The 18,466-nt window shown below is 40.3% G+C and overlaps 1 protein-coding gene across 1 annotated transcript in view; it reads right to left on the reverse strand.

The window, feature by feature from the left end:
- The window catches only part of SORCS3 (sortilin related VPS10 domain containing receptor 3), a 294,771-nt gene that overhangs the window by 65,744 nt on the left and 210,561 nt on the right, over positions 1-18,466 (reverse strand). The window contains exons 7-9 of the mRNA XM_009555685.2: positions 18,088-18,206; positions 4,683-4,772; positions 1,533-1,712 (exon numbers count right to left, since the gene is read on the reverse strand). Of these exons, the coding sequence (XP_009553980.2) occupies positions 1,533-1,712; positions 4,683-4,772; positions 18,088-18,206 (389 nt within the window). The remainder of the gene's footprint in view (positions 1-1,532; positions 1,713-4,682; positions 4,773-18,087; positions 18,207-18,466) is intronic.

Consider the following 18,466-nt stretch of genomic DNA (forward strand, 5'->3'; position numbering starts at 1 on the left):
TGGGCTTGAAGGTACAGCATGCATCATGTCACACATGACCTCTGTAAGCCTGAGAATATGGTCTGCCCCACTCCCTCCCCAGAATTCTATAACATGGAAGACAGCAGATCACACCAGAAGCAGCCCGAGATCTTTTTCCTTTTAGTCTTTTCAGTTTTACAAAAAATATGGAAGTCCTAAATGTGCTGAAACACTGATGTTTTGCAAACTTGATTTCTTCACTTTCCTTCCACTCCCAAATTCTGTCAAAATCAATCCAGTTGTTCCAAATGTTTTGATTTTTGACAGCAGAACCCATTCCAGCAGAATATGGTTCTGTCAAAATGTCCACAGAAAGATTTTGTGTTGAGTCTGGTCTCTGTTGCACAGCTGTGAAAGTGAGACTGGAAGAAGGAACTTGCTGCAAATCCAAAACTTCCTGGCAACAGCCAGGATGCAAATCCTACTCTGAAGCCCCCTGAGTAACACTGCCTTCTGTGAAAAACGCTATCAACATTTATCAGTAAAGAGTCTGATACATGGTTGGGGAACACAGAGCTTGCCAAGGAATGGGAGATGATGCCTGTTTATTTTATTTGGTTCATCACAATAAAGAAATAAATCTTTTTTCAGAGGCAATGAAGTATATTTAAATAGATGAAAATAAAATGTAAATCCCATCCTTTATACTGATCCATGCATTATTTTTGAGTTTGCTCTCTTTGCCTTAAGCCACCTGGATTTTTACAACCAGATTGACTGTATTAAACCAGCAGTATTCTGGATGAAATAAATAAATGTATAATCCTAGCTTCTGTATGTAACTGCAAACATATTTCTCCATGTAACAACGGAACTTCTCCAAATCAGTCTGCAATTACTTAGTATTTATAAATTACTACTTATTATTAGTTAATTACTATAAGTATTACCAATTAGTTGTTTATTGCTGGCAAAGCACTGAGCCCTGATACTCAGCAGATACTCCATCCAACGAGTTATGACACACCCAAACTAGAATGTTCTGAAAAAAACAGAAACTGGAACAGCTGCTCTGAATGGTCTGTTGTTGGCCAAGGCTGAAAGACCTGGCAGAAGAATAAAAATCGAAGAGGTTTCAGGGTAAGTTATCCAGCTGTTACCGCTGAGCAAATGGCACCTAGAAACTTTTGCTTATGAATCATACATGCTCAGTGCTCATAAAGGTGGAATCTACAACTTCCTGCAAGCAATTGTCTCTAGATGTCCAAGGGGAAAAATGGTATTTTGAGTCCTTCTCTAGACACCTGTATTAGGATGAGAAGTATAATGGCTTTTCCTTTCAGAAATGTCACATAGCTAACCAGTCATTGACTTGAAAGCAATCAGTTTTCTCACCTATAGCAGAATGCAGTGCACCTATTCCCACATGAGTTTTCTCAGAACCAAATCCAGTAAATGCCTCTGGGCTGATTGCAAAACAAATGAAGATATTGGAAGGCTGCTAAGAGATTCACTCTTGCTTGAACTAGCAAGCAGTTGCTGTTCTTCGTAGGGTAACCTTTACTACATACCTTATAAAGGTCAATGATGACATTCCCCTCCAGTCCTCGGCTGCTTTTCACGTTTTCCAAGGCCAGGGTGAAGTACACCCCGCGGGTGTCTGAGATATACAGATTGTACGTATCGTTCTGGTTCCACTCTTGAACAGCTGCAAACACCTGATTCTCATCTGTGCTGATAATATGCATGTCCTGTTTAAAGAAGACAAAAGGCCTATTACTGAGGATCTCTGTATTTCATTGCCCTTTGGGACATGTAGTAATTACCATGACTTATGAAAGAATGGAGAAGGAGCATGAATTATAGGTGTGTTAAACAATTTTCTGTTAGAGCAAGCCAATAAATTACCACCATTGTGACTTTTCTGCATTTCATTTTTTTAATGATCACCAGCTGGGCAAAGGGGTTTTGCTTTCTTCACTTTTGGTAGCTCCAAGGAATTTCATCCAGATTCATTTTTTATTTATAAATTTGAAAGTCAGTTTCATCACTCATGGAAGATTCACAACCTTAGAGCCTAGAGTCCTCACAGTCACTAAGCATGGTGTAGCATCGGGCTAAAAGCACGGGCAATTTCCATCCACATGCTGAACTAATGGGCTTGTGCTTCCAACTGGTAAAGAACCAGTTTAAACAAAAAAAACTTTATTTGAGGCTGAGGTATAGGGATCAGTTTGAGCTAATGCTGGTAGTGATTTTTAATAACATACTTTTCTATTGAGAGTTCATCTGAGATCTATTATCCCCCTATATACAGGCTACCCAATAATCCACCCACTAACTTTTGTTGGATTCTTGCTGCTGACCAAAATATGAAGGTCCAGCAAGGGTTTCCCCTTTCAGTTTTAACATCAAAGAGATTTGACAGTGTGTTTTCTCAGTAGTCTGTTAAAGCAGGTTTATGGAAATTATTTCTAGGATGGTGATGAGTACTTCATCCTTGCCACCACTGTTGAACAAACTAACACTGGTTCAACTAGAAGCAAAAATCACTGTGGTTATGTGGGACTATTTATCTATTTGTATCTATTTAAAATTTCCCCACGGTGCCAAGAAGCCTTGATTAATTCCTTGCAGCGTTTCTGCATCAAGAAACTATAATTCTGGAAGTCTCCCAAAGGATAGAGTGACCTGATTTTGGGGAAGAAAATCTGAGGGAAGATCAGCTCAATATCCCCATACTGCCTAGGTGGTAACTTAATCTTCTGTGTGAGGTATCTAGATGAAAAGTTGGGATTGATTAGATGGGGCTATTTCTAATAGACTGAGCATCACTATCAGCATGGGATGGGGAGATTAACATTTGAGTGCCTAATTCTGTCCCAGGGAGCGCAATCAGTGGGAGATGTGCTATTTCCCTCAATGAAGGAAGACTAAATCAGTAAGTTTGCTCTTGCTCAAGAGCTCAAAAATTAAGTACATACCAAATCTATTCCAGTAGTCCAAAAATAAAGGAAAACACCCAATAACTTCAATCTGTTTTGACCAGTTGCAGTGGAAATATTGCATTACCCTATTGCCAGCCTCACATATGTACAACTCTACCAGAGTTAATTAATCTACAGCCAAAAGGATAGTTATTACTGTAAAGCAAAACTGTTCTAGTGAATAAGGGCAACATAAACAAGCCTTCTTTACACGGCTAGAAGACTTTGCCGAGCTACTTAGCTTAAAAGTAATTTCAACTTTTAAATGACAAAAGTATCCCTGATGTTACGCTATGCACCAGTTTCAAACTGAGGCCACTGACAAATCTGTCTTATAACAGACTAGCAACCTGTGACAGCATCAGTCAATAAAGCAGTACAATCATAGAGCAGTCATTCTCTCTGTCCACTTGTCTTTTTAATGAGGGGCAGCTTTCAAGGCAAATCCATAAGGCTGGAGCATAAATAATGCTTTTCTCCTGAAAAATGGTAGCAGGGTTCCCAAAAATTGGTGTGTGGTCAGACATTCTGAATCTCATACCACCACCATTGAATAAAAAACCCAAAAGAAACTATATCTGTGCTATGCAGGTGCCAATACATTGTGAACTGTGATCAATCCAAATAGGAGAAGTTGAGATGCAACGCTGGGAGTTCGAGATTCAAATTTATCACCACTATAAGTTTTCAGGTACAAGTTAAAGCAAATACGCCATATCTGCTGGACTGCAGGTATCCCATAGGCAATCAGAAGGGTAGATCCAGCCCACAAGGCAAATCTAGCCAATCTTACAATAATTACATCACAATTTTCAATTGTGGAAGGAAGAGGAAGGCCATTACTATTGATTATCGGTGCTCTATGCAGTAGCCTCAACAGCCATTCTGAGGCTCCAAAGAGCAAGTGTTTCAGTTGACCATTAAGGTACCCATAAAATTCTATCTAGCCTAGGCACTGGAAAGGTTGGTCCTTTCCATTCTACACAACCCCAAACAATGACTACAGTATGGAATTTAAGTGTAATTCCAGGTAGATATTCTCCCTGCTGAGGTTTGCACTGTTTGATCTAGTAGAAAACCAAGGCCTAAGAGAGTAAAACCAGACACAGTTGTACAAATTGTACTAACTTTCCTTTCTTCCAGCTTTACCAGTCAGTGTTAAACTTAGGCCATCTCAGCCATCTCCTAAGCGGTATCACATGGTCATTCTGTGTGTCCGAAGCACCAATAAGGCACAACTTTCAGGAGCAAACTCTACCTCCATGACTTCTTGGCAACGTCCAGACATAGTATGGGTACAATGGAGCTGCTATACTCTGTGGTTCTCTCATTGTATGGGGACTGCAGTAGTATTCAGCATTCTAACCAGTCTCCAGGAACCTCAGTATCACAGCCAAGCTTACAGAGAAATCATTAATAGAGACCGGAGTAGGACTGGGGAAAGATGTTGATAGAAGACAGGTCAAGAAGTTGGATCGAGCTCCATTTTCAGAGGTACTTTTTCATTCCCATTTGCTTTTTATAGAGGAAAAAAAAAAACTCTGCTCTTCACGGAATGCTCACTAATCAAAGGAAGGGAGGAGGAAAGATCCCAAATCTGTATTTAAGAAAGATCATTCAAGCAGCAAAACAAATGGAGATCCCCAGAGAGGAACTCCACTGAGGTTCTTCACCACTGAGCAGGCTCTGCTGTTCAAGATATGACATATCTGTGTTCATAAATGGTACACTCACCTTAGGAAGAGAGTATTTGGGCAATTTAATCTGTGCAAAAGGCTCCCTTTTGTAGGACACGTAGTAATTTGCTCTTCCACCAGCCGTCACCTGTGGAAAGACCAAAGAAAGCAAGTGACGACCCTTCCAAGAAACCCCATGCCGACACCTCTAAGGTTTGACAACCTTTTTTTTCAGATATCTTTTCTACGACCTGCACACCTGCTCCTAAAAGCCTCTGTATAACTTCAAAGGAATCCCAGACTTATGAAGGCTGGAGCATTATTTATTTAAGCCACGCTATTGAACTTTTCATTTTGTCTCTCGTGCTTCAAATCCAGCATAATTATAACATCTCAAGAAAAAGGGGAAGGTGAATATAAATTTTAAGGTCTTGAGTGGAACAAAGATGATGATCTGGTTTCATCACAGGAATTCAGCACAACTACTTTGGGCAAGTCATTTAAAGTCTTTGTGTTTCTGCTCTTCTCCTTTAAGGAGGAGATAATACCTCTTTTCTCTGCTGCTTCTCAGGCTTGGCTGTTAGCACCTTAAGTCTCCTGAGGCCTGGGTTGTCTTTCAACAACCTTTTATAGTAACTAATAGCAGAGATCCACTCCAGCACCTTCTAATGCAAATAGTAAATGCAACGAATGTGCTTTTGGAAGCTCTTACATGTTCTTTATCACTATAAAACTGGTTTCTCTGAAATCATGCTACCTCTGATCATGGCAGTGGAGAAAACTGACAGAATCCCAATCTGTGGTTTTATGGACTGAACAAGCTTTAAAGGCTACACAAAAACTCTATACATCAATGAGATTTATTTGGAAAATATGGGCCAGTCACTAGTCACTTACTCTTGCTGTGGATGTTCTTTCTGGCACTATTTCAGGTCAGGCTACAAGGCTTACATCAGTGAATTTCCTATATTTGCCAGTCTTGCAGGTTTTAAGATAAAACAATACACAAAGCACTTCTCTGTTATATGGAATATCATTTGTTAGCTTCTTAAGTTTCCAATAAAGCTAAAAGAAAGGTCCTAGATTCCCTCCTAGATATACTTCCTTTTATCTGACAGTGATATTTCAGAATAAGCTTACATGGAATATTGCTATAGCATCAATTATATTCTCAGTAATGACATCACCTCTAGATAGTGGCTTTCTTCCCTTGAGAAGCTATCATTTGAAGGACACAATATTACTGGTCATGAAATGTGATATCTAATCAACTCAAGATAAGGCTTTTCTATTGACAGTTTGAATAACTGGAAAGAAAGAAAGGCTTAGAAATAGGACACGCTTCTACACTAAGATTTCCCCTTGCTTGTTTATCATTTTTATTTGCAAAGTTATCACAGCTCCATTTAGTCCTCCCAAAAGAAAAAGAACAATTATTCATTATATCACACACCATACAAGAAGACAGAAAAATTACACAGCAAACTCTATACAGACAACATATGGCTAAAGCCAAGAGGAAACACAGACAGGAAAATCTAAAGCGGTTTGCCTATGATCCCCAAACAAGGCAGTGGCAGAGACAGGGAGAGAACATAAGTGACTTGAATCTCACATCACGTAAAGCGCACTTTGGAGTGGCAGAGTAGCATTTCGGGGATCCTGCTCTCCAGCTGTGAGGGTAGTGAAAGGGCTGTGAGTGTTATTTCTAAAGGGTATATTTCCCATTCATATAAAAATCAAGTTTTCATATGAGAGAACAGACTATGCAGTTGACTCATGCTCACTCCAACTCCAATACAAAAATTCATGTTTGCAGTATCATAGAATAGTCTGGGTTGGAAGGGATCTTCAAAGGCCACCTAGTCCAACCCCACCTGAAGTTAGCAGAGACACCTTCAACTAGATCAGGTTGCTCAGAGCTCCATCCAGCCTGATCTTGAATGTTTCCACGATGGGGGTATCAACCAGCTCTCTGGGCAGTGCCTCACCACCAGTGCTTGTATCTCTTTTTCAGATGATTAAATACCACCCAAAGGATCCCACGCTTCTAGGTCATACTATCTAAACAGCACACGGAATGTGTAAATATCCCCTCATCTCTTGGTGATATTTCTGATCTCCAGTGAAAGATTCAAATTCTCAAATGAATATCACTCTGCCATATGAACTCATTTTACAGCACTCATGATTTCAGCACCAGCTGATTGTAGGAGAGTCCAGACACGAGTAAATGTGTCAACTGACTGCATACAAAGGACCCTGGATTCCATATACACATCTTCTGATGGGCTGAGACATGGTCATCAACTTGTCTTTAAGATGTAGACATGAATATTTTCATACTTTGTAAATGTTGTGATGACTAATTAACATTGGGAACAGTTCACAATCTTCAAGCTAATCACAGGAACATAGAGTGATAGCAATACCAAGCAGTGATCAAATTCCCGCTCTGAGCCAAGACAGGATGTATTCCAATTCTGCCACCTCAAAAGATTTTACACAGTTTTTTGGCTTCGTGTCACTGCAAAGTGGTACCTGGAGGTTTTTTTTTTAATTGGATTTTTTTTGTTTGTTTGTATATAAAAGGCAGAAAGGAAGGATTCAAACACTGTTCAAGTTCACTATGTATTAGCTAAACTCCCTTCCAGTCCTCTACCTGGACTAGGTCACCCTGACAAAGGTTTAGAAATAGAAATCTTTGTGGTCTGTGGTCTGTCTGAGGCAGTTAATATGAAACCACCCACAATTCTGTTGGCAGGATTTGTGTAAAGCTTTTCCCAGCCAGGACCTCATCTTTGCATGATTTACTTCCATGGTTATAACAGTTCCAAAAAATGATCAAGCCTTCAATAAAGTTTTGGCAAGCACTGTTAGTAGAGAATGAATTTTGGAAGGCCCAACTTAATTTATTTTGATGAACTTTTCCTTTTCCTATGAGCCAATTCTCCAACACTGTAAATCCCAGAGATTATGATAGTGTTTTGCCCTCTAATGCCTCCTTTTAGTTCACATTTGATGAATACCACCCAATTATTTGCTGTGAGCTCATCTTTCATGCTTAGTACAGAATTAGCTGGGTTTGACTTTTTCTTCCTCCTTTGCTAATGACTGGCTCATTAATCTGTTTTTCTGGATTTCTATTTCATGAGTTTAATTGGGCTTCTGGCCAGTGGAAATTATTCCTTTGAACAAATGTGTTTGTCATCAAATGCATCTATCTTTCCTAACCTGTGTTCTTTCTTCCTCCCTCCATTCATGATCTACTACTTTTTTTTAATACTTCCACATTTTGTTTCAAGACAAAAGTCTGATCTCGCTTACTTCAATTAATATTTAAGAACAGAAACTCTTTAAAAACCCTCCAAAGTTTCAGTATGTCCTGAACCGCAATGGGACAGAGAACACAAAACATAGCAGACAACAAATATGTTCACAAGGCTGCAGAAAGTTGTAGAAAACCTGTCATGGAATTAATTCATCTCCATAATCTTGTGGCATATCTAGGAACACACTAAACAGTTCTCATGTCAATGATTGAATATGATTCTTGAAGGGCAGTGTCCTTTTCCACCTTTTTTGAGTTTTGAGGTCCTGGAATGTAAAGACATCTTATGACGTCAGGAACTGTGGACCACAATGCACCAGGCTTCATTCTCATCTTCCTGACTAGCTGATGCTGAGACCTCTCATTTCCAATGCAAGGCAGGTATTGATGTAATAAACATGGAACAAGTAAATCTCTGAAATTACCCTGGGCTAAGCAAGACCCCACCTGCCTCCTGCTGCTTAAAGACCTTGCGAAAAGCCTAAAGGAAAAGGCACTGATGTTGACAATGAAACACCACATATCAGAGGCACAGCCTCAGTGGAGAAATGGTGACAGCATGCAGATAGCAGATGCTTCCCAAGCTAAAGGCTAAAAGAGAACAGAGGGCTTTTTTCTACATAGTTCATCAGCCACAGCGGTTTACAATGATAACAATCACTTTCCCTGCACAGTCAGTGAAATAGGTCATCTACTTTTTACACTGTTGATAATGTTCAAAGCAAAAGGAAGATGATAATAACACAGATCAAAACACAATGACCAGACATGTCCAGACATTTGTGATTCCTGTAATTTACCTCCCACTTTAAGCACAGTAAATGGTGACTCAGTCAATTACAGAACCAAACTTTAAACTTCCTTGTTGATAGTAAGTCTTTTGATATTATTTTCAATAAACCCTTCACATTTTTGCTGGGGTGGCTTCCTTTGCTCATAGAGTTCCCTCCTTCCCAGTAATAGAAAATGAGTTGGTAGAAGTCAAAAGTTGACAAATAGTGTATGAGCATGGTAAAGGCATCCTGGATCTGTTTTCTCCACCACCATATGGTTCCTTGGCATCCCTTGCTGCTTTAACCTTAGTTACCCTTTGTCCTTCTTGTGGTCATAAAACTCCCTAAACCAGATGGTGGATTAAAGCATATGGAAGCGATGGCAAGTTAAGCAGGCAGGTTGCTATGCTCACACCTTCAGTGACAGAATTCAGTGTTCTTCAGAACCAGCTACTGTCTAGGCCTTGCACAGGTTTGCCAGCATGAGGATTGAAAACTTGTGTTTTCCTCTCCCAAACCTCACTGCAATGTCAGTCACAAGAGACACAGAAGATGAGGAAGAGCATATCTGCACAAGCCTAGTGTAATGCTTTTCTTTCTTGATTATCCATCATAGCCAGGACAAACCATCTTCCAGATATTTTATGGTACTGAGGTTTTCCACTGCCTCAGCATCTTAGAATCATAGAATTATTTAAGTTCAAAAAGACCTTTAAGATCAGAGTCCAACCCTTAACCTAACACTGCCAACTCCACCCCTAAGTCATGTCCCTAGGCACCACATCTACACCTTTTTTAAACACCTCCAGAGATGGTGACTCAACTACTTCCCTAGGCAGCCTATTCCTATGCTCGGCAACCCTTTCCTTGAAGGAGTATTTCCTACTATACAGTCTAAACCTCCCCTGGTGCAACTTGAGGACATTTCCTCTCATCCTATTGTTTGTTATTTGGGAGAAGAGACCAACCCCAACTTGCTATAACCTCTTTTCAGGTGGTTGTAGAGGGCAATGAGGTCTCCCCTCAGTATCCTTTTCTCCAGACTGAACAACTCCAGTTCCCTCAGTATCTCCTCAACAGACTTGTGCTCCAGACCCTTCACCAGCTTTGTTGCCCTTCTCTGGACATGCTTCACCAGCTTGATGTCTTTCTTATACTGAGGGCCCCAAAACTGAATGCAATGTTTGAGGTGCAGCCTCACCAGTGCCAAGTACCAGGGAAAAATTGCTGTCCTAGTCCTATTGGCCACACTATTTCTGATCCAAGCCAGGATGCTATTGGCTTTCTTGGCCACCTGGGCACACTGCTGACTCGTATTCAGCTGGTAGCAGCTAGTCTGAATTATCTCCCTGTGGTTTTCATTAATATCATACCTTCTGCACAGTCATGAAAGCAATATGCAATTCCCTGAGCATCAGGAGATACATCTCTCTATGCTGCAGAGACATATGGATTAGTGTCGCTGTGTGCAAAGCACCCTCAAGCTGCCTGGTAAATTCAGCAGCACTGAAAATTTGTTAAGACAAAGGACCATTTATTATATTGGCCCAGTCCCTGTTCGCTTGTCTTTCCCCTCAGAGCTATGATGGCACAGCTAGAGGACAGAGTAATCTTGAGAGAAAATACTGGATTTGTTTAGGCAGCAACTCTTGCAGAACATGTGCATGGTTACACCAAAACATGAGCAACATTAGAGCTGCAAACGCACATTGCCCACACAGAAACCAGCTTAAGAGAGGAACATAACTGTACACATTATATCTCCTTGTGAAGGATTTCAGAGAAAACATATGAGTCTGCCAGGGTAATCCTTTACAACTTCAGCTGCAGATACTGCTGATAAATCAGACAACACGAGGGGAGGGGAGACAGTGATAAAAGAAAGTACAGCACAAAAAGCCCTAGAAACAAAATAAATATAAATAAATAAATAAAGGAAATTGTCAATATTTTTTTATCAACAGATACATAGGTTCAAGTCCCAAATCTGATACTTGGCACACAAAAGATGAACCAGTGCTAGAAATGGATGAAAAACACCCAGCAGTGAATAGGAAAGTAGTTAACTACTTACTGCCTGTCTTGCTTTAACAAAAGCTTTTAACTAGCACCTGGAATGCACTTTATTTCATCTGTATGGATTCATCTCTCCCACTGGAGTGCCATCCAGCATTTTAAATAGGGGCAAGGAAGATCAGCTGTAGCAGGCATTATTCACCAGTGAAACAGGTGTAATCGTGTTCATCATTTAAACGTCTTCATCCTATTAGTTTCATAATAAGCTTTTAATGATTTCTTCAATAAAAGACTCAAAGACCAAACTCTACAAGTTGGAGAGCGCTCCATTGTCCCGCCAAACGGTTTTCTCTACCATCGATCGCAAAGATAAAAATCAATTGTAGCTAAGCAGGGTGAAGTTAAAAATAAATTGCATGGATTGATTTCTGTTAAGACCTTTGGCTCCTAGTTAAAAAATAGAGGAAAGAAATTTATATTTGAACATTTAGCTTCTATGAAAATAAAAAGAAGGCTCTGGACCGGGAAATCAAAATTTAATTTCTCCCCGCCTATCCTGTTTCACTGCTAAAAAGTTTCACATTTGAATTAAAAAAAAAAAAAAAAGTTTTCCTTTCTTTATTCTTGGGGAAATTTACTACTGATTTAGGTTATCAATTCAATATCTAGAGAAGTCAGATCAGGAATCTATATGAATTGGCATAATCTCGGCTGTAGCTGCTGACTGAAGTCTATTCACCTGTTAACTGACTTCAATTCAGCAAATACGCTCATTTAGCCTAGCCTTAAATACCCAATAAACTTGAAACACGCACTCATGTCCTACTAAATTTAAGCACTTAGAAGTTTTCCTAAACAACCACAGTTACAGCCAGTAATAGCAATAAACTATTTCTTTGAGCTAAGCTTAAACATATTTAACTTATATATTATGAACCGTCCCCCTCCATCTAAAACCTCAAAGAGAAATGTCCCTGTCCCCCAGTTCTAAGGCTATAGATAATAAATATTTTTCTTCTTACTGAGTCTGAAAAAAGTTCTCATAAGCACATGTACTTTGATAAAAACAGAACTTGATTTGGATCAAAAAAAAAAAAAAGGGCATTTTCTACAAAATATATCTTCCATCAAATTACTTCAGCTGAGGTTTTTGGACACTCTGATGAGTTTCCATGTATCCAAAAAAGGCAATATTTTCCATAGGTTCTGTAAGAAGCCATCAGTTATTGTGGGTGAATAGTGACATCTGTGTATGCTTTAAGACTGAATTAGTTCAACAGCTTTTGGCAGAAGTGTTTGCATCTCCGAGACAGAGAAATTATTCAGATGTGCATTGTAAAAGTCCCACTTAGCTTCAGCACACAACATCTGGAGAAATCCTGGGTTTGCTCGTTCTCACCCACGCTAGTGAGCAGGCGGAGATGCAGCCCTGCTCTCTGGATTAAGAAAAAGTCTAAGTGCAAAATTACTTCAGAGGGTGAAAGACAGCAGACAGATGATCAGTATCAAAGAAGAGCATTTTGACTTTTCACTTTCCACATGGAATTCCTGCCATCTACAAGAACTGTAGCTGCTCCAACACTACTGCATGTGCAAGCTGTGAGTAATCACCATCCCCTCCTCCTAAATGGCAATGCCACAGACCCCATCTGGTTCAGGAGGATTATAAACCACAGACAAAACTCCCTGTTTCTCATCCCAGCTCACCTCACACTCCTTCCTACCTTCATCACCTGCGCTTCAAAGAAAAAGGGGGCAACCACCAGAGCAGATTTTTGTACATAGGACTATCATATGTTCCCACATAACCTGACCTGAAAAAATCTGGAGTTAAGAGAGAGCTGTGCAGTTCTCAGGAGACAGAATCACAGATAAAATTGCATAGAAAGGTGCCGAGAAAGCTTCCCAAGAGGAGAAATGGCAGGAGGGGCCAGGTGAGAGACAAGACCGTTAGGAATTTCAGCCTGCAGTTAAACACCTTCATAAGCTGTACCATAGGAGTGGAAAAGGGACGGAGCACCCACTCTTCAAAGACCCCAGAAAGTGATAATGTACTACCTCTCAATATTAATAATGGCACAAAAAACTTCCCATTTAAAGTGGAAATGGAGCAGGGTCGGAAGAAAACAGCTAATCTTTTTCAATCAGAGCCTGCAAAAACGTTGTTCTTATCTTTATGAAGTAAGACCACCAGCCAAAGGTGGATCGGAGTGTGTTCATCTCCAAAGGCATTTGCTTGGCCTGCTAGACAAAACAGGCATCACCCTCAAATTCAAACCAGTTATCATCTCCTAAATCTCAGAGGAGTCTTCCATGCCCAGTAGCTTTGTCACTGCCATGGAAAGTGCTGCAAGTTCGAGCTATGTATCGATCAACTTTAGCTGCTCTCTGTTGGGACAGCAGACTCTGCAACATCCCAGAGAAAAATAAAGTCACAAAACCCAATGAAGACAGGCATTGATCACCCATCCACACAGTTCTGTGCTTACAGCCAGTTCAAATGAAAAAGGTCAAAGTTACCCTGAGGGTCTCCAAGCACTGACAGAAGCTCAAGGGAGGAATGGGGACAATGTTAACTGAATGCTGACCTAGACTGCTATGACCTCTGGGAGGAAAGCCACACACTAAAGGGTTTACACAAGGAAAACACAACAAGATTAATAGGGAGAGGAAACATATTTTATAAGACCTACATCTACAGCTGAAGAAAAAAAAAGAAAAGATCATTTTCAGACACCAAATCCTTCGTCAAGTCCCTTAAGAGCTTGTAAGTATGCCCAAAAGCTTATGTGTCCCTTCTTTAACTCTACTAATTCCAGTCTCATAAAAAATACTACCTCTCCCTGTAAACTGTCTCACTAAGCTCCTCAGGCCACCAGCACTGTAACAGCAGTAGTGGCAGCAGTCTTCATGCCACACATTCTGAAGGGTTTCATGACTATTATTCCCCCTCTCCAGATACCTAAGGATCTGTGTGAAAATACAGTCCTTACATGGGTCTGCACTAGTGTCTTGGAAACGTCATCAGTCTCTACTAGCAGCCAGGCTTGTCCACCATGAGACTTCAGGAACCCAGCAGAAGCACTGAGGTACTTCACCTGAGATGGCTTGCACATAACCTATAGGTAACTGGGAACAACTGCTTTAACATAGCAATAATTATAGCTCCATATGGCAGCTGTAGGTCTGTCCACAAGAATGATGCCTTCTGCAGAACCCACTGTGGCCGAGCAGAGATGGTTTCCGGTGGATGCACTGCTGTATTCATACCTCAGTTAGGTGTAGTTAGACCACCACAAACAAGCAACACTGTACTGAGACTTTTCTGGACCAGACTCTCTTCACTCCGTGCATTAGATGACAACATTTCCTCACGCTTTCTTGCATTCTCAGTGAAACTTTATCTTTTGGCAGGGAAACCTAGACAGATCATTCCTGCTCCTCTCTGTAGTATTAAGGAACTAAGAAGCACTGATGTTATGATTTTATTTAGAGAAAAACAACAGGTTTTTCTCAAAAAAAATGCCTTCTCACTCAAAACAGAATTTCAAAAAAATAATCCCCATTTTCATTAAAATGTATTGCATTTTAGAGTCTTCTCAGCAACCTGAGTAATTACATTAGAAACCTTAATGAGAGACTTGCTTGAAAAACATTTTCCCCTGAATTGCCCTGTGGTTTATTTTTACCATAGACATTCTCCAAAATATCAATACACAAGAATCATACATAAAACAAATGACTGCCCCTGACCACCAGGTTTTATAATGTAAGCTTTGCATGTGAGAATACTGTAGCAGTTCAGATAACTGTCAGGAAGTCAAATCTTACAGCCAGTTGTGGGTTACCTCTCCACCTCAGTGTAGAAAATGACACTATATCAGTAGTGAGTACTCAAAGGCACCAGCAGGGCAAGGTGTGGTACAGCTACAGAGAATGGCCCATCGCTTCTGTAGAGAAAGTATGGTCTACACTACTGCACAGCTGTACAATTGAACGCAACTGACACTGAGCTTAATGGCAAAGCTGCTCATCAAATTAGCTCTTTTTTGGTACAGTAAATAAATTCAGATATATTCTAAGGTTTTCTCACAGAGAAATTACCTGCTTTGCAAGCTGTATGAATGTTAAATATTAACCATGAAAGATGATGATGTTGCTGGCTTCTGGCTACATCAGAGCAATCCTGTGAACTGAATAAAAACTTATACATACAACAACATTTTCTCTTAATGTATCCATTTTTTGCAGAATTATCCAATCTTAGCGATGTGCTAGGCATCTCTAAATAACTATTGATCAATCAAATAGTGAATCAATAAATTCAGATCTGCTGTTTTATTCATAAGAATTCTTCCTTCTCTTCCTCAGTAGCTATTTCTCCCTTCCTTCTTCATTACCTTTTACATTTTTCATCATGTGCTATGATTTTTATCTTCTTTGCCTGGTGAGAAGTCCCAGTCTTTTTAAACTCTCTTCATGAGCAAGTTTTGTTCAAACATAGGGTCATTCTCATTTTCTTTATTTGCACTGCAGTTCTGCAAGATCCTTTCAGAAGTGCTGCACACCACCATTCCACATGATAAGGAATCATTGATTTATAATGGCAATATAACATTTTTCACGTTCTTCTTTCCCTTATGCATTATGCACCACAGTATCATGTTTGCTTTGAGTGCACTCGGACACAGGTTAATGTTTCTCAAGAATTTTTGACTACAGGTCTGTTCATCAACTTGATTAGAATGGATATTCACTGTATGCAGTTAATCTAAAACATTGATATCAATAACTGGGATTCATCTCCCCTAATTTTAGCTGTCAGAAAGTTAGAGGTCTTCTCTAAGCCGTACTTAGGTTCCTTCTAATATTAAAGAGAAAGGCATATTATGAGACAGACCTATCTCATCCTGCAGTGGGTGCAACAGAAGATAAATTTCCCCTGAAGGTTTTGATCTCTCCACTCACTTCAGAGGAACACAGACTATTGGTTTCAACTAAAAACCTACTGTCTTCATGATGAACATTAAAAGAAATGAGTTCCTCTCTCTACTCTGCAACATTACCTCTGATTTGTTCCAGCACAGAGAGATCAGAACTCATGCACCTGTCCTTTATGCATCTATTAAACCTCATCAGGTTCTTAACATTTAATTTGATATTTATTTATTCATCTCTATCTAATATTTGAAATTCAAAAGAGCTGGCTCCTGTATTTCTGTCCAGGATTATCCAGACATAATGATATGCATGAGAAATTGCACACACAGTGAATCTGACACATCCCATAATAGGCAGCTACATCACATGGCTTGTGAGGATAATACATCCAAGACATATCAGTACTTGTACATATGTACCAAGCAAACATTCTGCACAGTCCATAGAACATCCGCTGGACACGGTGGATTTAACACACCTTCAGCTTAGAGAGGTGTGTGCTGTGAATGTGAAGTGTCTGAGTGTTACTTTGACTATTGCATGGGCTCAATCCATGCACAGTTTCTGCAGCCACTTACACCAGGCTGCTGGGCAGCCAGAAATCCTGCATGGGATGCAAAAAGGAGAGAAAGTGATAGACAAACCATGAAAGGAAGAGTTTCCTGCCTGAAGTAGTAGAAATGTTCAGTGTGTATGCTTAACATTTTTTAAAAGCGTGGTTATACGACTTTAACTTCAAACACCCATTAAGCTATAATGAAACATTGCTAAGGATAGTCGAGGTACTTAAGTATTACATATACATGCATGCATTTATATACACACAAACACACAGTCTTTTTTTTTAACTTGAAGCAATTAGCAGCTATTAGCTTGAGCTGCTCACTGCTAATTTGAGGCAGAGGAATGCACGCACCAGGCAGATGTCCTCTCTGCAAGCACAAGTTTCTAAACAGAGCAGCGTTGGTTTAACACAGGTAGGAACTGTGGAATGAGAAATGTCTGTAAGGCCTCATGCTAGCTATAAAGAACTGGATGTTCCACAATACCCTCAGCCACAGACATAAACCAACAGATTAAGAGAGTCTCCCTAAAATACTCCTTAGAGAGTAAAACATTTACTGATTGGAAAGCCACTGCCTCTAGTCAAATCGTGACTCACTAAGTTGCAAAAGCTACATGCTCAGTGTTTTCCAGCAGCGGGTCTCCCCATGATGCTAAGGGAAGCGGCAGTAGGCTTGTTTCACGGGGAAGTGAGAGGAGCCATGGCTCCCACAGCAATTGGACATCTCCAGAGCAGCAGACTCCCCTGCTCACAGAAGTAGTCTGCCAATATTACCCAAGTGCATGCAGTTTCCACATCGCAGTCCTCCCAGGTCATACAGATCCAGTCCTCCGCCTAATCCAGCACAGAATTAGCAGCCTTCCCACTTAAGCTCCCATTTCTACAAACAATTCCACAATAAACAGAACTGAATTTTCTTATAATTTTTCTGCATTTGGATGCAGAAAAATGTTCCTCCCAGAAAGTAAAATAAGAGCTTAACATAACCTAGTCTTGCTCAAAATGAGAAGCATATGTCTTTTCTGTATCACCTGGATCCAAACTCCATTTCTTCTCATACCCTCTCTCCAGCTTTAGTGACAAGCAGTTAACATCATCGTACATAATCTCTGTGTCTCTTGAGTCTTCTACAAACTGGAAGCACTGCAGTCTCGCTCCCAGTTTTTACCCAAATGGCACATCTTCGGGAAGTCTTCTTCCATACTGTACTAGGCATTCTCACAGGTATGAAATGGGGAGAGATGGCCTTGTTCCATCCAGCCCACATATTCTCAGAAAATCACAAAAGCAAGTAGTTTCTCATTCAGTTTCTGTCACTTTCTCCTCATCTCCAAAACCATCATCAATTAGCAGACAAATTTACAGCCATCTTCCACTCTGAAGTTCCCTTATAACAACTTTTTCCAATCTCTCCGCTATTTTACCTCCCACTGCAAATTTTCGTTCGCTCCATTAGCATTACCAGCTTAAGCCTTTCCATTTGTAAAATGATCACTCAGACCTTTCCTCTGTTCTCTCCAATTCATATCTAGTTTCTTTGTGTTTTCCAAGTAGCCACAATCGCAAGTTAGAGCTTCTGTGAAACACATGGACCTTTATGACTACTGATGAATAAACTTTTAAAGTGTATCAGACTTATCGTGGACAAGTGATGAGCAGAGAGAGCAACTATTTCATCTCAGACTGCACAGTCAATCCAGATCACGCAGATATAGACACCCAGCTCTTATGACTTGTGGTCCCCTGCACTTGTCCTAAGAATATGGCTCCTCTCTTGCACAGAACAAATACCTCAGACAAGCAGAATTCACATCACATTCATATCAAGCCAACGTACCTGGATGAAAATATATTCATCCTGAACAACAAGGGAGCTGACGTCAATGGAGCGTGAAAACGGCCCAGTCCTTTTGGTCTCCGAACACTCCTGAATCCGACAGGTCAAATAGTGTGTGTCTGTAATGGGAGAATATGTAAACATGAGAAATGCCCATGTAGGAGCCTGCTACCTGAAAACAGCCACAGTAGCTTAAAAGAAGGTCTCTGAAAGGAAGTCTTAACCTCATTTCCCAGTAGACAGATGTTATTGCATGATATACCTCAGGCCTCTAAAACTGTAACTGCTCTCGGGAGTCAGGAATTCATCACAATTCCACACTCACCTTTCCCATCCCCTTTGTGTAGACATCCCTCAAGAGACGGGAGTTCAAGCCATA

The sequence above is a fragment of the Cuculus canorus genome, chromosome 7, assembly GCF_017976375.1.
Source record: "Cuculus canorus isolate bCucCan1 chromosome 7, bCucCan1.pri, whole genome shotgun sequence".
In the NCBI taxonomy this organism is placed as follows: Eukaryota; Metazoa; Chordata; class Aves; order Cuculiformes; family Cuculidae; genus Cuculus; species Cuculus canorus.